The 21,843-nt window shown below is 33.9% G+C and overlaps 1 protein-coding gene across 4 annotated transcripts in view; it reads left to right on the plus strand.

The window, feature by feature from the left end:
• Nucleotides 1-21,843, plus strand: part of SKIC3 (SKI3 subunit of superkiller complex) — a 100,147-nt gene that overhangs the window by 73,674 nt on the left and 4,630 nt on the right. For all 4 annotated transcript variants that reach the window (XM_078067045.1, XM_078067043.1, XM_078067044.1 and 1 more), the window contains 8 exons: nucleotides 269-322; nucleotides 509-620; nucleotides 4,391-4,519; nucleotides 7,475-7,596; nucleotides 9,317-9,475; nucleotides 14,608-14,760; nucleotides 18,612-18,742; nucleotides 20,439-20,562. In XM_078067045.1, the coding sequence (XP_077923171.1) occupies nucleotides 269-322; nucleotides 509-620; nucleotides 4,391-4,519; nucleotides 7,475-7,596; nucleotides 9,317-9,475; nucleotides 14,608-14,760; nucleotides 18,612-18,742; nucleotides 20,439-20,562 (984 nt within the window). The remainder of the gene's footprint in view (nucleotides 1-268; nucleotides 323-508; nucleotides 621-4,390; nucleotides 4,520-7,474; nucleotides 7,597-9,316; nucleotides 9,476-14,607; nucleotides 14,761-18,611; nucleotides 18,743-20,438; nucleotides 20,563-21,843) is intronic.

Raw genomic sequence — 21,843 nt, forward strand, 5'->3', positions numbered from 1 at the left:
ATTGTGTAACTTTTGCACCATTAATGAGTATTTTAAAAGAGTAGAGTTGAAATAAATGATTGTAGTAGAAAAGATTTTTTATAAAAATACTAAACTTAACAAAATACTAAACACCTCTTAAAGCAGTAATCATTTGATACTTCAGGAATTTGGAAGTTGTGAATGTGATAGAACTGAACTTTTCAAATAATGTGGTGGAAAGATTTTTATCAGTGTTAATTTTTATTTGTGAAAGTTTATACATTTATCTAAATATTTTCTATTATAGGGAGGTGCTATAGCAGGAAATGTGGCTCATATTTTGGACTCAAATCATGGAAAGGTTAGTTTTCTACAGTACAAAGGAAATTTCCTACTTGTTAAATAATATTATTGATGAAACAATAAAATAATTTTTCTTCCTAGGTTTAGGAAGTTATATCATACCTGATATAGTCCTTTTTTTAGTCAGTTTGAAAGTCATGGAGCTATAAAGATAATTGGCTAACACTCTTTTTCTTTTATGCAGAAGGCATTACTGTACACTGCAGTAAATCAGTTAGCTATGGGAAGCAGTTCAGCAGAAACTGAAAAAAATATTGCACTAAAGACCATTCAGAAAGCAGCTCTTCTTTCTCCAGGTGAATATAATATAATCCATTTCATTAATTCAGATTCTCTGGTCTTGCATTTGTGACCTATAGGCACAGAGTTTGCATTTCATGAAGTAAAGGAATTTTAAGAAAATATTCTAACTTTTGCATATTATTTGATTATCTTGCATTTGACTACTGATAATTAAGAGATAATTCTTGAAGCAGGCTGAAAGGAATATCTGCATAAAGATACTTTATTACTCTTTATTGAAACTCTGAATTGTGTATTTTCAAGAAGTAGTTTTATTTTTGTTTTCCATAGTCTGCTTCACTGAGGTTTACCTATAGCTACTAAATTATTTAATGAACATATTTAGTTATTTTAGTTATTTTTATGGGTAGTTAGCTCCTTAAAGAGTGGAGATATGTTTTCTGGAGTAACTGTTGGAATGTCAAGGTGATGGCCTCACCTGAGCTAGCCCTTCTTTGTGTCTTTGATCACATTGATCACTGAGGAAGTACCTATGACCACATCAGTATACTTCCATTATCATTGCTAGAGGACTGGAATACCTATCAGTGTGTATTTTTACAGAATAGTATTTTTAATATGAGATATAGAATTAAATATTTTTTTTCCTGCAGAGTACTTCAGACATTTGTTAAATCAGAAAACTTTTGTTTTTGGCTAGGACTGTTAGGAAACAAATTGTACAGAATAAGTCCAATGTTCTCTTCAGAGTAAATTGTAAAGATCCTAACTAAACCACAAAATATTTAATAAATCAGAGATTATTTTATAAAACAAGTAAACAGACCAACATCTTGTAGTTTATTCTTTGTTTCATTTATGTAATAGAACAAAAAGAGACCCTAAACATTTGGAATTGTCTTTGTTATACATTGGATAAGTTTTTGATTTTTAGAGGTTAGTTCAAGATAGTATTAGATAGAATTACTCTCGAGGATTTTTACCATGGATATAGAATGATAAAAGATCTGTTAGCTTTTGATTGTGTGAGTGGCATAAACTTTAGAAAGGTGAGATTGCCCAGATAAGGTCTTCTGTAATGATCTTCTTATTTTCCCATATTATCTGGAGAAATACATACTCAAGGAATTAGAATCATCATATAAGATGCTTGAAAAGGGGACTGAGTAATGAAGATGAATGCCTCTGTGAGACTTGTTTTTGGAGTCCAGTGAAAGTAAATATAATTGTAGTTATGTGTAGTAGCTATATACCTAATCCTTGCAGATTTTTATCCTTGTAAACTTGTAGAACTATATCAAAGTATAGTTTTGATAGATGATATTCAAAGGAGTCTTTTCAGAAATTTAAATATAATCCCAAGAATTTAGAATTAAATAAAAAAAAAATCCAATTTCTGCTAGGTCAATGCTTCTGTGATATTAAAAGGTATTTTTAGCAAATTATATTTAAAAAATTTTAGATTCATAGTATATACATATATTTATATTATCACTTGGTTTCATAGGGAATTTGAGTTGCTGATTATTTATGGAAGAGTTAATGAAAGCAGTAATTCTTTTGAATTGTGACAGAAGAAATTACTGCCAGCTGATATCCATTTCCTCCCTCCTGAAATTAAAACTATACCCAAAGATCCCTAAAGGAGTTCTTCACTTAATCTTAGAAATAAGTTCATACTCAGAAACTGAGTCCACTTCATTTGGAATTTTGGGTTTTAGGCCTGATGACACCTGAGCCATCATCTAGTTCACTTGCCTTGTTTTATAGAAAAATGAGTCCCAAAGGGAAAGCTGGCACACATTTAATCCATGGCATTGTTAGAGCTGAAACCCAGGTCTAAAACAGTCACATGTCTTTCATTATACAATAATCAGATCTCAGGAATTCTAAGGAATGGTTCCCATTTCCTTATTCTGGAGTGTGATTATGTCTTTTGTTGTTTAAAATAAGGTAGTCATTGTCTTGGGCGGAAATTATTGTATAATATGGAGATAGGCATTTAATTTTTTTGTAAAAATTTTTTTATCTGCCTAAGGTTTCTAATGATTCCTGTACTATTAGCAGTAATACCGATCCTCTGTAAGTGAAGTAGACATACATTTCAGACATTTGATAGAGGATATATATAGCATGGAACAATTAGATAAGAAAAAATATAAAACTTAAGCTAAAATTTTTGTTTAAATGACTATATTGTTGGGGCACCTGGGTGGCTCAGTTGGTTAAGTGTCTGCCTTTGGCTCAGGTGGGTCCTGGGATTGAGCCCCACGTCGGGCTCCCTGCTCAGCACAGAGTCTGCTTCTCCCTCTGCCTGCAGCTCCCCCTGCCGTGCTCTCTCCATCTCTCTGTCAAATAAATAAATAAAATCTTAAAAAAATAAAATAAAATAAATGACTATATTGTTAACTAGCATCCCTGTGGGATTTTAAAATTGTCTTTTTGTTTGTTTGGGGGTTTTTTTTGGAAGATTTTATTTTTTTTTTTAATTTTTTTTTTTTTAAAGATTTTTTTTTTTTTTTTTAATTTGAGAGAGAGAATGAGATAGAGAGAGCATGAGAGGGGGGAGGGTCAGAGGGAGAAAAGACTCCCTGCTGAGCAGGGAGCCCAATGCGGGACTCGATCCCGGAACTCCAGGATCATGGCCTGAGCTGAAGGCAGTCACCCAACCAACTGAGCCACCGAGGTGCCCTGGAAGATTTTATTTTTAAGTAATCTCTACACCCAATGTGGGGCTCAAACTCACAACCTTGAGATCAAGAGTTGTATGCTCCACCAACTGAGCCATCCAGGGACCCCAAAATTATTTGTTTTTTTAAGCATAGCAGGCCTAAGATATTGACCATGCAAATATTAACCTGCAAAATATGATTTACAGAAGACCAAAAAATAAAAATCTTCTAATTTCTAAATTCTTTTTCACCTTCTTTTTACAACTACCTTTTTATTTTATTTTATTTTTTTTTTTTTAAAGATTTATTTATTTATTTGAGAGAGAGAGTACATGAGAGGGGGGAGGGTCAGAGGGAGAAGCAGACTCCCCGCCGAGCAGGGAGCCCGATGCGGGACTCGATCCAGGGACTCCAGGATCATGACCTGAGCCGAAGGCAGTCGCTCAACCAACTGAGCCACCCAGGCGCCCCTACAACTACCTTTTTAAAAAAGAGGCCTCTATATGCATAATCTTTATCATTACCACTTCAGTCCACTGCTTCCCCCTCTCCCCTGAAGCTGCTGTCAAGGTGTGAAGGAAAGAAGGAAAGATCAAATCAATGAAGGGATATATAGAATCATAGAATTACTTTACTTGGAATGATAAAATGACTTTCATGCTTGGCTGTTAGAACATAGGTAAATGGAGTTGTCTTGAGCTTTTCCTTTGGCTCGAAATTTTCTTAAAAACTGAGAAATAGTATTATCTTGCTTTTCCTATGATTGAACCTTTAATACAGGGTTTGAATGATGACTGTGTCTCCTTGAGACTTGCCCTTGGTGTCCGATGAAAGTGAATATAATCGACTTTTCCACAGTAGCACAGTACTCTAGGCAACTGAGCTAACCAGCCATGGAAGAACTTAATAGGGTATTTCTTATCCTCTACAGTATTTTGAGAAAAACGCAAATCTTGAAGGATGAATATAGTAATGTGTCTTCTGAAAAGAAGTATAAATTAGTTTCGTTTAAGAAAATGGATTTTTTCTAGAGATACAATTTATTTTTAACTTAATTTTTTGGTATTTATAAACTCTTACTCTCATTTTTGATAGTTTTTCAGCAATATGTTGATATCAACAAGGCTTCTAACTATATTCCTTACGTTTAGGTGATCCTGCTGTCTGGGCTGGGCTAATGGCAGCCTGTCATGCTGATGATAAACTGGCTCTAGTGAACAACACTCAGCCAAAGAGAATGGATTTGTACTTGGCACTGTTATCTGCTGTTTCTGCTTCAAGTAAGTTTAGAAAAACATTTTATACATAATGAATTCAGTGTAAAGTACTCAGAAGGATATTGCAAGAAGGTAGTGGGCATAATTAGCTCTACACTAAAGGCTGAATGATCTCATCTGACAAAGCTTAAAAACAAGCCTTGAAAAGATGAAATCATTTTCTAGAGGCTTAACTGCCTACAGAACAAAGCTCAAGAACATTACAGGAATACAAAAATGTTCAGCATTCAACAAGGTAAAATTTACAATGTCTGGTATCCAGTTAAAACTTAATAGGCATGCAAAGAGGTAGAAAAGTACCACCCATAATGAGATAATAAATAGAAACATCCACAGATGACACGCTAGAAATCTCTTTAAAATGTAATTGACTCTTTAAAGCACATATTACAACAATAGCACAAAGAACAGGAGGGGAAACAGAAATATTCTGTTGTAAAATTTTTATACTGTAAGTGAAGTGGTATAATATTACTTAAAGGTAGACTGTGGCAGGTTAAAGATGAATACTTAAAAATGTAAAGTAGATACTAAATAAATAAAGTTATAGCTAATAAGCCACCAAGGTAGATAAAAGGAAATTGTAAAAAAATAATTCAAAGATGAGGAAAAGGGAACAAAGACTTAGATAAGACAAATAGAAAACAAGTAACACATTGGAGTTAAGCCCAACCACGTCAGTAGTCAAGTTCAACGGTCTAAACACCCCAGTTAAAAGGCAGAAACTGTCAGATTGAATAAAAAAGCAAGAGCCGACTATATATGCCTAAAAGAAACATAGATGAAATATAAATGTATATTTAAATATAAAGACAAAAATAGCCTAAAAAGTAAAAGGTTGGAAAAACATATACCATGCCAACACTAATCAAAAGAAAATTGGAGTGGCAATGCTAATTTCAGACAAACTGGATTTTAGAGCAAAGGATATTGCTGATGATAAGGAAGGTCATTTCATAATGGAATCAATTCATCGAGAGGACATAACAGTGCTAAGCCTTTAGGCACTAAGTAACAGAGCTTCAAAACACATACAATCTGCATTGTATTTCAAAATAAAATAGGTAGAAAAAAAGAAGCTTGTGGAAAAATGTATGAAGCAAAAACTTACAGAATTGAAAGGAGGGACAGACAAATCCACAATTATATAGTTAGAGATTTAATACTCTTCTTTCGATAATTGACAGAAAAATTGAACAAAAAAATCAGTAAAGATATAATAAAGACTTGAACAACACTGTCAACTAAATTGACCTAATTGGCATTTATGGAATATTTCTTTATAACAGCATTGTCAAGTGAACACAGAACATCTACCTACATATCTTATGGGCCATAAAATGTTCGAAATAAATTTAAAAGGCTTCAAATAATATATAAAGCATATTGTCTTAATATAATAGAATTAAGTTAAAAACCAGTAACAGAAAAATATCTGGAAAATTCCCAAATATTTAGAAACTAAATAACATACTTCTAAATAATCCAGTTCAGGGAATAAGCCAGAAGGGAAGTTAGAAAATATTTTGAACTGAATGAGAAGGAAAAAAAAAACATTTCAAAGTTCTACAGTGCTATTAAAGCACTGCTTACAGGAAATTTATAGCATCAAATGTCTACATTAGAAAAGAAAGCCTTCAAATCAGTAATCTCGGCTTCTCCTTAAGAACTAGAAAAGGGAAGAAGAACTTATACTCAAAGTAAGCAGAAGAAAAGAAGTAATAAAAGGTAGCGATCAGTGAAATAGAAAACAGAAAATCAACAAAAGTGAAAACTAGTTCTTTGAGAAGATCAGTAGAATTGATAAGCCTCTAGCCAGACATCAGGAATGAAAGAGGGTACATCACTATAGCTATTTAAAGGCTAATCAGAGGAACTTGGGAACAGTTTACACTATTAAATTTGGCAATTTGGATGAAATGGACAAATTCCTTAAAAGACACAAAGCTCACTTAAGAAGAAGTAGATAAACTAAACAGCTTTGTATCTGTTAAAGACACTGAATTTATAGTTAAAAATCTTCCCACAAAGAAAACTCCAGGACCAGATGCCTTCATTGAGGAATTCTCCCAAACATTTAAGGAAGAAATTATACCAGTTCTATACAAACCCTTCCTGAAAATAGAAAAGTTGGTATTCTTCTTCTCTGAGGCCAGCATTATCCTGTCACCAAAACCAGGCAAAGACTTTAACAGGAATACTGTGGAACTACAAATGCAGAAATTCATAATAAACCGTAGCAATTCAAATCCAACAACACATAAAAAAGGTAACAATACATCATGATCAAGTGGGGTTTATCCTAGGAATGTAAAGTCGCTTTACATCTGGAAATGTAATTTACCATGTTTATAGTTGTAAAGGTGCTAGACAAAACTATATGCTATACTTTATGATTCCATTTATGTGAAATATTAGAAAATGCAAAATGATCCATCATGTCTGAAAATAATTAGTGGTTGCCTGGGACAGACAGTAAGAGGAGAGGTATGTTGGGGACAGAAGTGATTACAAAGGGGTAGGGTGAAAATCTTCATGATGATGAATATGTTCATTATCTTGATGGTAGTGATGGTTCATAGATATATGCTCATGTCAAGTCTTCAGGTTGTAGAGTTTGAATATGTGCATATGTGTAATTTATCGTATGTCAGTATGTCACAGTATTTAATTTTTTCAATGAATTATTTTTAGTTTTACTGTAGATAAAGTGATTTTTTATATAAATCACAAGTCTATAAAGTTTTAAGTTATTCAACCACAAATATTCCAGCCATGAAACTTTTCAGAAACCTGGCACATACTAGAATGGTCTGTGGTATTCCTATAATACATTTAAGTTTTAAAAATTGTATATGCATGATAAGTCTAATTGTAATACTTCTTAGCAACTGATTACTCCTCTGAGAACACATTATAAATTGCAGAAGAAAGTAACATTAACATTTTTGTTAACAGTTAAAGACAAAGAATTCCTTAAGGATTATAACCAATCTCTTGAAAAGTGGTCTCTCTCCCAAGCTGTCACTGGTCTCATAGACACAGGAAGAATATCTGAAGCTGAAGCCCTCTGCACAAAGGTATTATTATGAAATTGAGCATTGAGACTTACGGATTCTTATCCTACTTAGAAGATAACATTAAACATGGAATGCACAGTATTTGAAGGGCATATGATGATGGTGGTGATGATAGTGATGATGATGATACCACCCAGCATTTATTGAGTACTTCCTATAAGCCTGTCAGTACACTTAGCAGTTTGTATTTGAACTTCCCAAGAATATATGGCATAAATACTATTATCCCCTTTTTATAAATGAGTAAACTAAGGCTTAGAGAGGGTAAGTAATTTGCACAAGAGTTCACAGCTAGAAAATGATTGAGTTGCCATTTGAACTCACATTTGTCTGACTCTAGGACTCAAGGACTTAATAGGTCTTTGTTGGGGAGAATACCATTATGGAGGCCGTATTTCCTTTTGAGTTCTGGTTACTACCTTCAGAATGCTGTATTTTCTGGCATCTCTAAAGCTCTGAACCACACAGAAAGACAATGAGGAGTAAGTGGGCAACTGGAGCTGCTTAGTAGTTACCTTGTACATACCTGGATTGTAGGCTCTGTGTGTAAATCCTTAGCACCTTGCCTAACACATAGTAGGGGCTCAATAAATACGTATTCAGTGAATGAATCAGTTTCATAAACTTACTCAGAAATAATTGAATGGATAATGTGGGTTTTAAACATTACTTCTTCTGAAAGCATCTTTTTTCATAAATGCTTACCAAGTCGAGATTGTATTTTCTTTCTAGAAATTTTTTTTGGGGGGCAAGGGGGTGTGGGAGGAGATGAATTTTACAGAGAAGGAAGAATGGATCCTTGAAGATCCCTTTGGTGTTTGAATTCTCTGAAAAGCAGAGTAATAAATTTTCTCTCTTATTTAAGAAATTCCATCTAAATTCAGGACAGATTAGTATTATGCAGTGAGTGTTTAATAAGCAACTGACAGTTGCTATGCTCTCTCTGACAGAATAAGGGATACTTTTATGAATCTTACCATTTTTTTTGTGCCAATTTCTTAGAAGAAAGCAATCACATATATTTAAGACTATGACTTAATTAAAAAAATAAAGTGTGTTATTGAGGGACCAGCAATAAAGAAAGAAATGTTTAAAACAGTGGAAGACTTGTTTAGAGAACTTTCTTAAACTTCTTCGAGATATATATATATGGGAGGAGATACATATGCATATATGTAATTCTATATGTGTATGTTTGTGTATAAATAATGGCTTAGGGAAATGGGTAAATGGGTCATTTCTCTTACAGTGTTTAGGAAGTCTGTGCCTAGAGAAGGACATCTAATGAATATCTTTGTGAAGAGATTGAAAAAGGAAAAAAAAAAAAGAAAACTATAGCTTATAGCTCTTCCTGTATAGTTTCTTCCAATAAGGAATAGTGTTAGCCTTCACTGTTAATTTTATGTCTTCTGAATTCACCTATTTACATTCAGAACTTAAGTTTTTCAGGATATCACCTAAGAATAAAACAAGTCAAAGGGACAAACTAAAATAAATGAATTAAAAACTACAATAATAGCATTATCAATTTTAATTTAAATGTGGAGTTTGATATTCTCAAGATGTTCATTGTTTTATTTATTTTACTTTTGCAGTTCTTTATATTTTATTAAGAAAAGGTTAAATTCAGATTTTTTTTTTCCAACATGGGGAATACTTAATTGCCACTTAACATTCAAGAATCTATTTGATGTATTTCTATTTGGGGTTTAATTTTTAGAATTTAAAAAGTAACCCTGATCAGCCAGCTATTATCTTACTTTTGAGACAAGTTCAGTGTAAACCACTCCTGGAGTCACAAAACCCTCTCCCAGATGCTGTCCTTGAAGAGCTGCGAAAAACAGTCATGTCCAACTCAACTTCTGTTCCAGCTTGGCAGGTAAATTCTCTCCTTTCTTACATGAGTCCTAAATTAGAATCCTTCATTATACTAGATGAAGGCAGGGGTTAAGCTCCATTTTATTTGTCTTGTCTTTAAACTCACCATGTATCTTTCATTTTCAAGATTTAAAATATGTTGTATTGTGATTAGGGAGACTGAGGAAGTTTAATACTAATTTAGGATCTGCTGCTACACTGCTTCAAAGCTTCTTAAATTGTTGATTATAAATTTCCTCGATTTAAAACAATGTTGAGAATACTGTCTTTTACATGGTGTTGATGTAAGAGAGCTAAAGAGTGTTTCAAACATTTTGTCATAATGGTGTTAACTCTGTTGTAGAGAGGATTTATGTGGTTTTTCTTTATTTTTCTTTAGCTACCACGTAGGTAACTCATATCCAGGATTTTAATGGTTATTTAGTGTTTTTTGAAATAGTTACTGATGCCTGAATCAACAGAATGTCCTTTTAGCTGGCTCTGGTTATCTGCAATGACAAACATGTAATGATCACCATGTACTTTATTCTTATTGATGTTAAAACACAGAAAAACATGTAATTACTGTATTCAGTTTACTAGTTTCCTCTGTGCTCCAGAGAAAGTGTCAAAGGGGCTTTTTGATGTCGATTTAACAGAAGCTTATTTTACTATAATTTTTTCTTCATTTTGATCTTTTATTATAACAACTTTTTGATGTTCCTGTTTAAAAAGATTATCTAGTGGCATAAAGTTGTTGGATTATGCAAGCTAAGCCTGCTTTTTACTGTAATCATTGGAGAAAGATGGTGCTTTTTATCCCCTTTCTTAAAGTTTGCCATATGAGAGTTAAGATAATTTAATTCTAAGGTCAAATGGATACTGATGATTTCATATTCTTCATCAAGAAGAAAAATACCTTGTCAAACTAAAAGGGAAAAATAAAAGATAAACTTTATAGGAAGTAGAGTCTTAAGAAATAGCGTGTGTTTTCTTTCATAGTATGTAATTCACAAAGGATAGAGTATAAAAGTCTTAAAACTACCATTCATTATATGCCTTTTTAGCTGCCACCTATACCAAGATACAGAACATTTCCAGTAACCTAGTTGCCTCCCCATGACTTTCTCTTTGATTTCTCCCTACTTCAGATAAAAAGGAGAAGCACTATTCTGACTTCTGTCACTTCTTTCTAGTTTTGCCTGTTTTTGAACATCATGTAAACGGACTATTCTTTTGTATCTGGTACTTTCATTCAGCGTTGTGTGCGGGACTCATTTAGTTGTTTCATGTAGCCATAATTTTTCCATTTCATCTTATGAATATACACTTGATGGTATTTGGATTATTTCTAGGTTTTGGCTATCATGAGTAATGCTGCTGTGTCCGTCCTTACCTATGTCTTTCAGTGGGTGATAAGGGATATGTATGTTTACTCTAGTAGATCCTGTCAGACAGTCTTCTAAAATGGTTGTCCATTTGATGTTCCCACCAGTAAATTTTGAGCATTCCAATTGCTGATATTGCTAGATGTGGTTAATATTTCCCTTTTCAGTAGATAGGTAGGTAATAGTATCCTGTGGTAGTTTTAACTTGAATTTACCTGACTAATGATGTTGAGCCACTTTTCATATGCTTATTGAACCTTTGGATATCCTTTTTATAAAGTGCCTTTTATTTTTCATGGGCTGTTTTTGTTTTTTTGGGTTTTTTTTACTGATTTTTAAAATTCATTATATTTTCTGGATTGAAGCACATTTTGGGTATTTGTATTGCACATATTTTCTCATGTCTGTACCTTGGCTTAGCACTCTGTTAATATTATTCTTTGATGAATAGTTCTTAATTTTAATGAAGTCTAACTTACCATTTTGTAATGGTTAATGCTTTATTGAAATGTTCTATTTAAGAACGCTTTGCTTACTTTAAGCGCCTGAAGATATTTTTCTGTTTTCCTTTAGAAATTTTTGTTTTGGGGCACCTGAGTGGCTGAGTCGTTAAGTGTCTGCCTTCGGCTCAGGTCATGATCTCAGGGTTCTGAGATCGAGCCCCACATTGGGCTCCCTGCTCGGCGGGAAGCCTGCTTCTCCATTTGACACTCTCCCTGCTTGTGTTCCCTCTCTCGCTGTGTCTCTCTCTGTCAAATAAATAAAATCTTTAAAAAAAAAAAAAAAAGAAAGAAATTTTTGTTTTACCTTTCACATGTTAGGTATATGATTCATCCAGTGTTAATTTTTGTTAATGTTGCAGGATCCAGGTCCATTCCTTTCTTATGTGTATCACATTGTCCCAGCATCATTCCTTGAAAAGACCATTCTGTCCCCACTGAACTGTAGTGATGCTTTTGTCATAAATCAGGTGACTGTATCTGTAGGTCTTATAGGGCTCCCTCTTCTTTTCTATTATCTATTTGTTTATTCTTGCTTATAGCTTTATAATTAGTTTTTATGTGTGGTGGTAATATTAAGACCTCTCACTTTTTTTGTTCTCTTTCATGTGTCTAAAGTCATTTTAGGCTTTTTGCAATTATATATGATTGTCAATTACCCTGCTTCCTTCCCCCACAAACAAAAGCCCCACTAGGATCTTGATTGGAATTGCATGAATCTGTAGTTTAATTTGGGGAGGATTGATAAAGTAATACTACTGAATTTCTCTATCCACAAATGTGGTATTTTCCTCAAATTATTTGGGTTCTAAATTTCTCTCAGTGGTGTTTTACAGTTTTCATTGTAGAGGTCTTTTACATTTTTATGTTAAATTTATTAGTAGTTAGTTGATATTTTTTGTTTGATTACAAATGGTATTTTTTTCTTGTATGCTTGCTCCAAATGCTTAGAAATGCAGTTGATATTTATATTTTGACCCGCAACAACCTTGCTGAATTCACTTATTTTTTTGAAATGATTTTAGGTTTTCTGTATACACAGTTATTTCATTTATGAATAATAAAGTTTTACTTTTTCTTTCCAATATTTGTGTATTGATTTTTTTTTTTTTTTGCCATATTGCACTATTTAGAACCTTGAATACAGTGTTAAACAGAAGTGGTGGTTAGACAAGTGAACGTTCTTATTCTCAACCTAACGTAGAAAGCATTTACTATTTATAATTAATATGATTTTTGCTATAGGTTTTACCTGATATATATTTATCAGATTAAGGAAGTTTTCTTCTATTCTAAATTGGTAAAAGAGATTTGTTTTCTATCATGAATGGATGTTGAGTTTTAACAGATCTTTTGGAGGGACATCTATTAGAATGGCTCTTTTTTAATTATTCTGTTAATGAAGTGTACTGCACTGATTTTCAAATGCTACACTAACCTTGCATTCTTAGAAGAAATCCTACTTGGTTATGATGTATTATTCCTTTTATATATATTGCTGGAGTCACTTGGCTAATGACTGTTTAAAGAATTTTTAATACCTATATTCATGAGAGAGAAAGGCTTGTAATTTTTCATTCTCCTAAGGTCTGTGTTAGGTTTTATTATCTATGTTGTTAATTCTCCTTTTCTTTATTTTCTTAAAGAGTTTGTGTGAGAGTGACATTTATTTCTTTAATGTTCAGAAGAATTCACCATTGAAGCTATTTGGGCCAAGAATTTTCTTTATGGGAAAGGTTTTTTTTAAGATTTCCTCTTTCTTTAGCATTGTTGGAACTACAGGGAATTCGTCCAGCACATCTCAATTTCAGATTTATCGGCATAGAGTTGTTCATGATACCTTCTTTGTAATGTTTGGAAAATCTGTAATGCTTTTTCCTTTTTCATTCTTATATTGGTAATTTGTGTTTTCTAAATTGTTTTCTTGATAATAAGCAGTTTTATTAATTTTTCAAAGAACCAACTTTTTGTTTTGTTTTTCATTATACTTTCTTTACATGTTATTGACTTCTTTTCTATGTTATTTTTGCTTTCTTTGGATTTAGATTTTTTTTTCCCCTAGCTTCTTGAGATAGAAACTTATAGCATAGATTTTCCGTCTTTCTCCAGTATATGCATCCCCCAAGATTTTATGTTGTGCTTTCATTATCATTCATTTGAAAATGTTTTCTGATTTCCATTGGGATTTCTTCTTTGATCCATGTAGGTCTTTTCTGTTTGTTTTTTTTCATTTTGAGGGGAGGGGTGTTTTTTTTGTTGTTTTTTTAAGGGAGAGAGTGTGTGCCCGAGTGAGAGCGAATGGAATGCAGGGAGAGGGAGAGGGAGGGAGAGAGAGAATCTTTAGCACAACCCTGAGATCATGATCTGAGCTGAAATCAGGAGTTGGACACTTAACCAACTGAGCCACCCAGGCACCCTGATCCATGTTTTTTTCTGAAGCATGTTGTAAAATTTCTAATATGGGAGAGGATGATTTTTTTTTCAGTTATCTCTTACTGATTTTTAGTTTAATTTCACTTAATCAGAGTAGACTGTATAATTTCAGTTCTTTGAAATGTGACCCAGCATATGGTCAGATTTAGAAAATACACATTTTCACTGAATGTGTATTCTGCAGTTGCTGAGTATAGTCTTCCAAATATATCATTTAAGTCAAGCTGATTATGTTTAAATCTTCTATATCCTTACTGAATTTTTTGTCTGTTTCTTTTACCGTTGCTGAGATAGGTGTATTAAAATCTCCAACTTTGATTCTGCATTTCAGTGTTTTTTTTTCCTTTCATTTCTGTCAACTTTTGCTTCATAAATTCTGTGTCTTTATTAGGTGAATACAAATGTAGGAGTGTTACCTCTTCCAATTAATTGATTCTTACTCATTATGAAACAGACCCCTTTATCTCTTAATATTTCTTGTCTTAAAATATACTTTGTTGGAGGTTGATACAGCTATACAAACTTCTTTTTGATCAGTATTTACATGATATATCTGTTTTTACATTCCATTTTGATTTTGTTCCTGACTTGGCCATCATGGAAGACTCTTTAACACTTTCAAGTGGTGTGGCTAGTAAGCTATTGCTGATAGAGTGGGCAAGATGTCTACTCCTTTCTTAACCTGTGAATTTTGGATTTTGGGGGGCACAAAACTTACAAAATTAAATTAAAAATTTAACTTCATCAAAGTATATTGAATTTATTGGAAATAGAGTACCAGACTATGTACTAAATTAAAATTTTTTTGGTTCTGTTCTCTTTCTGTTCCTCAGTGGCTGGCACACATATATCAGTCCCAAGGAATGATGGGTGCTGCAGAGATGTGTTATAGAAAGAGTCTACAAGTAGCATCCCAACAGGGCAGTTGGAGTGGGAAGCTGTCGAGTCTCTTGAGACTAGCTCTGCTTGCTTTAAAAGCCTGCATGGTAAGATCATATTATAATTATGATCATGAAAAACCGATTCTTTTATTTTTCTTTAAGATGATAGTGCTTTCTGTTGAGTTCCTGTTGTTTCATCACCTTCTTGTGTGGCCTCCTCATAGACTTTGTATTTGGGCTTTTGGTGGAAATAAGAGTCATGTAAATCCATAGATTCCAGCAGAACATTGTCATTGTTTGGGGAAGAAAAAAAACAAAACAAAGATTGCAATTTAAAGTTGAATTATGGCAGAATATACATATTTGTTTCCTGTTGATAAATTAGAATTAACCCAGGTACTCATCTGTGACAAAGGTGCCAGTAATTTAACATTTCAGTCATTTCTCAGTTAAATTTGACATTCTGTAAGAAGGACTTCTAGTAATTTTTGATTTGACATCCGTTTTTTGATACAAAGTTAGGTATATTAATCTAGAAGTCTTTGGTACTAGTATGGAAAACTCTTTAAGATAAATGTTTAAATTGTGTGCTTTGGGGGGCAAACTGCCGAACAGCGTATATGATATTCTATTTGAGTGTTTGTGTGTGTGATACATACTAACTTATTTCATATTCACAGTAATCCTATTTTACAGTTGAGGAAATTAGCTTGCAGTTTAGTAATACCCATATATACCCCATCTTCTCCCACTACCCACTACAGCCACAAAAATTATTTTCTCTAATGGCTTTGGTTCTGGTTATACGATTTACTACCTGTGAAAACTTCAGTTGTTTAGAGCCTTTCTTTTTCCTTGTAAGAGTAGAGATAATAATACTACTTTGCCTTCTTATAGGGTTAAATATCAAATGAAATAACATTTACAAATGCCTTTGTAAACTTTAAAACACTGCTCGAGTCTAATTATTCTTACTGTAATATTTGACACCCAGCAGTTGTTGTAAAAGAATATGAGATGCATGTTTCTATGGTAAACACCTGGCAGTGTACAGAGGATGAGGATTGTAAAATTACACTTTTATGAGAGGCTCCTGTATGTGTTATAATATATGAATAGGATATTAAACTGAGAGGTTCAGCTAAGATATTAAATACTAGATTTCAGAGATAACAGATTCCAAAATGAGATAGAAGATCAAGGTACAGACTTCCAAAGTGAGTAGAAGCCTAACCTATAAGGAAGCTATAAAAGGATTAGAAGTTGGAGAAGGATTATGAAGAAATTTTTTGGGGGAGAGCTATTGTGTTTTCCCTCCATCTCTGTGGCACATTTCCACCCACAGATGTCCACAAAGGTGAGGAAGGGAGAAAGTGTGTATTTTTTGCTTTCAGTCTGTACACAATTGGGTTTCATCCTCCAAGGTAACTGGTTATGGGATAAACAGCTGAAGAGTGAATAAATAAATTAATTAACTAATTAATTAATTTAAAAAATAATAAAAGAATCTATCTGAATTCTCTCAGAGAAAGGGAGGTTTTGATGTGTGGCCTCTGAGGTCCTGGAGGCATATGGACAGGTATCTGACATAACCTCAGGAGTTTGTGGCTCTCCACCTGCTGTGTTAGGACAGAGGAAAAGAGAGTGTTTTGGAAAATGAGCACATGCTCTGGTAGAGAGTGGTCTGCAGTAAGTGAATCCCAAAGGTGGATAGGAGTATATGCTTGGGTACAACATGGAGTGAGTGAAGGAGAGTTGCTGTGACTTGGGTTTGGCAGCACTCCTGGAGTTTGTTGGAACGAGTGAATGGTGCCAGTGTGAAAATGAGTTGGCATAGGAGTTATCTTAGATCCTATCCAGTAGGGCCTCCTAGAGGAGTGATGGGATCTCGGCAGAAAGGCAACTAGAGGTTTCCAGATTGTTTAGAGGATGTGGAGAGTAAGTGAAATAGAGTATATTTGTCCAGGTTAGTGGAGCTGCAGATGAACAGGACTGCTTCACAGGCATGCATTCTATGCAGTTGCCCAGGGCCCCACACTTGGTCTAATGCTCTCCAGTCACCATCTTGAAATTCTTAATTATTTTTGAACAAAGGGCCATGCATTTTTATTTTGCTTTGGGCTCCACAGATTACATAGCTGGTCCTGCAGATAAGAGACTACCCATGAAATTGGAAGTCTCTGATAAAGCCAGGAAAGCCTGGATGAGAAAAAGAGATTGAAATACCTATCAGGCCTAGAGAGCAAGGCATCATCGTACAGTAGCACCAGTCAAACAGACTTCCGGCATTTCAGTAGCTGTCTGAAACTACAATTGGCAAGAAAAGGTAAATGTTGGGATGAGGAGCAAGCCATCTGCTGCTATCTGTAACCATACCCTGTCTGGGAACTGTAGTGGGACAGGGTGCAAATACTACCTTTGAATGAAGGTTGAAGTATTGAAAGGAAGAAGATACTCTAATTAAGGTTGTTTGTGATGACTCTAAGAAAAGTAGGTATCAGAATCACAGAACCTACTGTAATATACACGCAGGGACAGAGATAAAGTGCTTCCTCATATAACAAATTTTAAAGACACAATGGGAGACAAAAATGTGCATTCTGTTGTTTAATATACCAAGTACATATAGAAACTTTTTCCTTATATAGTAATCTTTGAGCTAACTTTATAGAATATTTTATATGAGACTATATTATAAAAGCAACCAGTGAGAGTTTTGTGTTCTTGGTTTTTAAAAATATTAGGAATGAGGCACCTGGGTGACTCAGTTGGTTGAGTGTCGGAGTCATGATCTCAGTATCATGAGATGGAGCCCTGTGTCGGGCTCCATGCTTAGCGCAGAGTCTGCTTAACATTCTTTTCCCCTCCCTCTCCCTCTGCTCCCACCCACCCCCACTCTAAAATAAATAAATTAATTAAATCTTAAAAAAAATAATAATATAAAAAATAAAAATCTCTTAGGAATAGTCTTACTACTTTTGGGCTTTGCCTTATTTTCTTTGTCAAATGTACCCAAGGTCTCATTGCTTCCATCTTTATAGAAGATGCTTTACAATTTATTTTCAAATTTATTATCTTTATAGCTTCCTTTTTCTTGATTACATGCATAGTAATGTATTGCCTGTACTGCACTCAGTTTATTGCTCTAACATTTTTTTTTATAATTTAGTGTTTGAAATGGACTCATCCTATTGACTTTATTAAAATGTGTACTCTAGATAACTGTAAATATGAAATCTTAGTTTTTAATGAGCATTTGAGGTTTTTAATGAAAGATTTTAAGTGCATTTTTTCTTCTAACATAATTCAGCAGACTGTTCACCATTTTATCTTCACGTTATTGTTCCTTAGAACACATTTATCTTATTTCTGAGTCAGTACATATTGTAAAAAACTAAAGTTTGCAACATAAGTGATGTATAGATACCTTAACATTTTCCTTATAAAGTGAAATTCTTTAAAAAGTTCTCAGTATTGATGAGTTTGATTTATCTGTGATCTGCTTTGTACCTTTTTTCTATTTTGGGATTTTATTAAAATATTTAATTTCAGCCTTCTCTTTCTCTTTAGATAATTTTTGAAATGTGGAACTTTATCACTACCAATTAAAGAGTCATGTTAAATTGAGTTTTTTATATTTGTTAGATCCCAGAGGCTTAGTGACTGATAGATTTTATTCACCTATATAGTAGAATAGTGCATTTTCTTTTAAGAAATATTTTAGTGTTTTTTAAGTAATATTCCTCTTTGAAACCTTCCTTTTTTCTAGTCTGCCCTGTTCTGTAGCTCTTTAAGGGCAGGAATCAGATCGTAATCATTTTGTAGAACCATGGCCCCTGTAGCATGTACATGATGACTTGGACAAGTAGGCACTTAATAAATGAGTGTTGAATTTCATTCTTTTAAGGTAAACATGTTGAAAGTCTCGATTTAATATATGTCTTATATTTTTACAGGCTAATATTTCCAATGATCACTGGTCATCTTTGGTTCAAGAAGCTACAACTGAGGCCTTGAAACTTTGCTTTTGTCCATTGGCTGTCTTTTTACAAGCTTTGTTACAATTCAACCGCAAAATGGGGGCAAGGTATGAAGAATTCTTGTTCCCTTTTTTTCTTGGAAATGTTTCTTCACTTTCAGTCCCTCAAGGAAACAAAGATTTAGAGTTAGTGTAACAAACTTGGTGTTACTACTTTGGAAAGGCTGTCGAAGTAACCAAGTAGGAAGAAAGCAAAGTCTTATATTTGTTTTACAAAAAATAATTTGGTACACAGATATAGAATATGAGAGATTGGGCATGACAGCATTTCAAGTGAAGAAGGGCTTGGAGTTTTGCTGTCTTCAGATACACCAACAGTGTAATGTAGATTCTAGAAACAAAATAAAAATACTGAAGTTCAAGGCTAGATTGACTTAAGTTCATGCAAGGTACTAAGCTATGAAAAAAAAGTAATGAATATTGAAAAGACAGAATTATGTTTATAAATAATGAGGTTTTTATATCTAGAAAAACTCAAAGTTTCTGAGATTACAATATACAAATTTTAGTGATCTTTTTATTGGAAGGTGAGGATGGGGTCAGAAATAAATTTGAAAAACATTACTTAAAGATCATATGGATGAAAAAACAAGCAAGAACATTTTAAAATTCTGAGAATAAGATGTAGCTTTAATGGATATTACACATAATACAGAGCAACTATAGGTAAAACAGTGGTTTAGGAGCATTACGTTACTGCAACGGGATAGATATTGTAGACATAGAGCTTAATACATATAAATATGTGGCAGAGATCACATCAGCATCCCAAAATAGGAGTGAAGGAAGAATTAAGGCTATGGCTAATCAGCAGTTCCAGAACCATTTAGTATTTATTTACTTTTGGTCAGTTTTTTGTATGACTAATTTCACCCAGAAATGTTTTAGGCTATAATTTATACTTCCTAATGAACTCTTTCTGCTGAAGCTCAGTGTGGGTGACTTAGAGGGCCTTAACCTCTACCTCCTTGTAATCTGTTAGCACCTCCCATAATTTTTATCACCACCAAAAATCAGCCCAAATCAACATACACGCAAAGAAAAAAACAGTGTGCTTACTGTGTGATTCATATGTAGATACATCTTCAAGACAAGTTCTTTAGTTTCTGCTTCGAACCAATTACTATTTATAAGATCCTCCTATTCAGCATTTCTGAAGTTAACACAATTTTTGTTGTGTCTGTTAGTACGGAAGTCTCTGGAGTCATAGGTGTTAGTAAATAAGGAAAGAAAAATTAGAACACAATTGTAAATCAGCCTTTTATTACATGGGTTTACATATTGTACTTGTCTGTTAAAGCATATACTAAAAAGCCTGATATACACTTTGACTCTGATGTAGATTATTTTTGTATTGTTTATGGATTTGTTTTCAGTCTGTTTTCAAAAAGGATTAGAGGTAGAGCACTCAGAAGTGCTCGTAAAATAGGAGCCTTTCCCCTCTTCGATTTGGAATGAGCCTTAATTTACTTATTTGCAAAATGAGAATAGTAATAGCAAGCTAACCTTATAAGGTAGCGAATGTTCAATGTGACCATATGTGTAAAATACTTAGTGTCATACCCAACACATAATAAACACTTAATAGATATTAGCCATTATTATTACCTTTATTCTATGAAAAAAAATTCATGAAGGAATCAGTACCACGTGGGCAAAAGAATGAGAAAGATAACGTGTGTGAGACTAGTATATGAGATATCTTATGTTAATTTAGATGCTTTGGACTAAATATCTTTTTCAGAGAGACGCGGCGACTTTTGGAAAGAGTGGTGTATCAGCCTGGGTATCCCAAGTCTATTGTATCAACTGCACGTTGGTATCTACTGAGACACTTACATGCCAAAAATGACTACGAGCTTATTGACGTAAGGCCTTGATTTTATTCACAATATTTCATTTTGGATCTTTGTTGGAGGAGGGGTGAGGGTTACTGTCCTGTGTATTGTAGGATATCTAGCAGCATTCCTAGCCACCCTAAACACTAGGTGCCAGTGGCACTATCCTCTTCCCTCTACCCAACTTGTGACAACCAAAAATGTCTTTAGACATGCCAAATGATACCAGTAATTGCCCCGTGTTGAGAACCACTGATTTAACCTGTGGGAAATACATTCTCCTGATGTGCTATGTAGAATAAGAAAGTTAGACAAAGGTACTAGGTGCTGGTTGTGGTATTTTTTATGACCATTGCACTGGAAGCAAATATATAGATAGGTTTGGAAGTAGCAGGATTTAATGGGGTCTTGATACTATCTTTGGAAATATTATTTTACTTGTCTTTTCTATGGGATGCATGTGACAGTTTCTACTCCTCATGGGATAGCTCTGGTATCTAAATATATAAACATATATGTATGTGTCTCTAAAATTCTTTTTAAAAAGGTAGAGTATATAAAACACATATAGGTTTAAGATTCTCATAACTTGAGCTTATAATTTATAAAATACAATGAATATTAATGAGAAGCTTTTTAAATATCTAAAGCACTTGAAATACTGTTTGCCTTTCAGTGAAACACAGTATTAAAGAAATATTAACAAAAACAATGCTTGGAGAAAGGCATTCTAATTAACATATTGCAAACCAAAAAGATAGAACTTGTGTGAATGTTGGAGACAGTTTTCCATGCTTTTCTTGCATTTCTAAGCATCCTGTGAGCGGATGACCTGACTGCTCTTTGTTGCAGACTGTCTTTTCAAGGATGTTTTTATAGTGAGCCTTGGGAGACAGACGTGACTCCCTCCAGAGTAAAGGGTAGGCCCGTTATAAAGGATTCAGGTCTCCTGGGCTCAGGGTTCCTCTCTTGTAATGCAAACCAGCACGGATGTGGGAATCTATATACTTCCATCCGGGTCACCTGTGTGAGTCTTAGGGGCCAAGGGGAATAAATGTAAATGTCTTGATCCTCATGCAGTTTGTTGTACCATGAGTGGTGAAGACCTTTGTCTCTGACCCAGGAGAACCGTGTCTTTGGCAGTATCCATGAAACTGTGCAGGCTAACTTGTTAGCTTGCAAGTAGAGCAAAATCTCAGACCCTTCACAGTGTTCGAAAATGAACAACCAAAAAGTTTTAGTAGTCGAATGAGCAACCGAAATGAAATCTTACGGTTTGTGGAATTGGTGAAAACCTTGCAAAGCTTCTTG

The sequence above is a fragment of the Halichoerus grypus genome, chromosome 2, assembly GCF_964656455.1.
Source record: "Halichoerus grypus chromosome 2, mHalGry1.hap1.1, whole genome shotgun sequence".
Classification (NCBI taxonomy): domain Eukaryota; kingdom Metazoa; phylum Chordata; class Mammalia; order Carnivora; family Phocidae; genus Halichoerus; species Halichoerus grypus.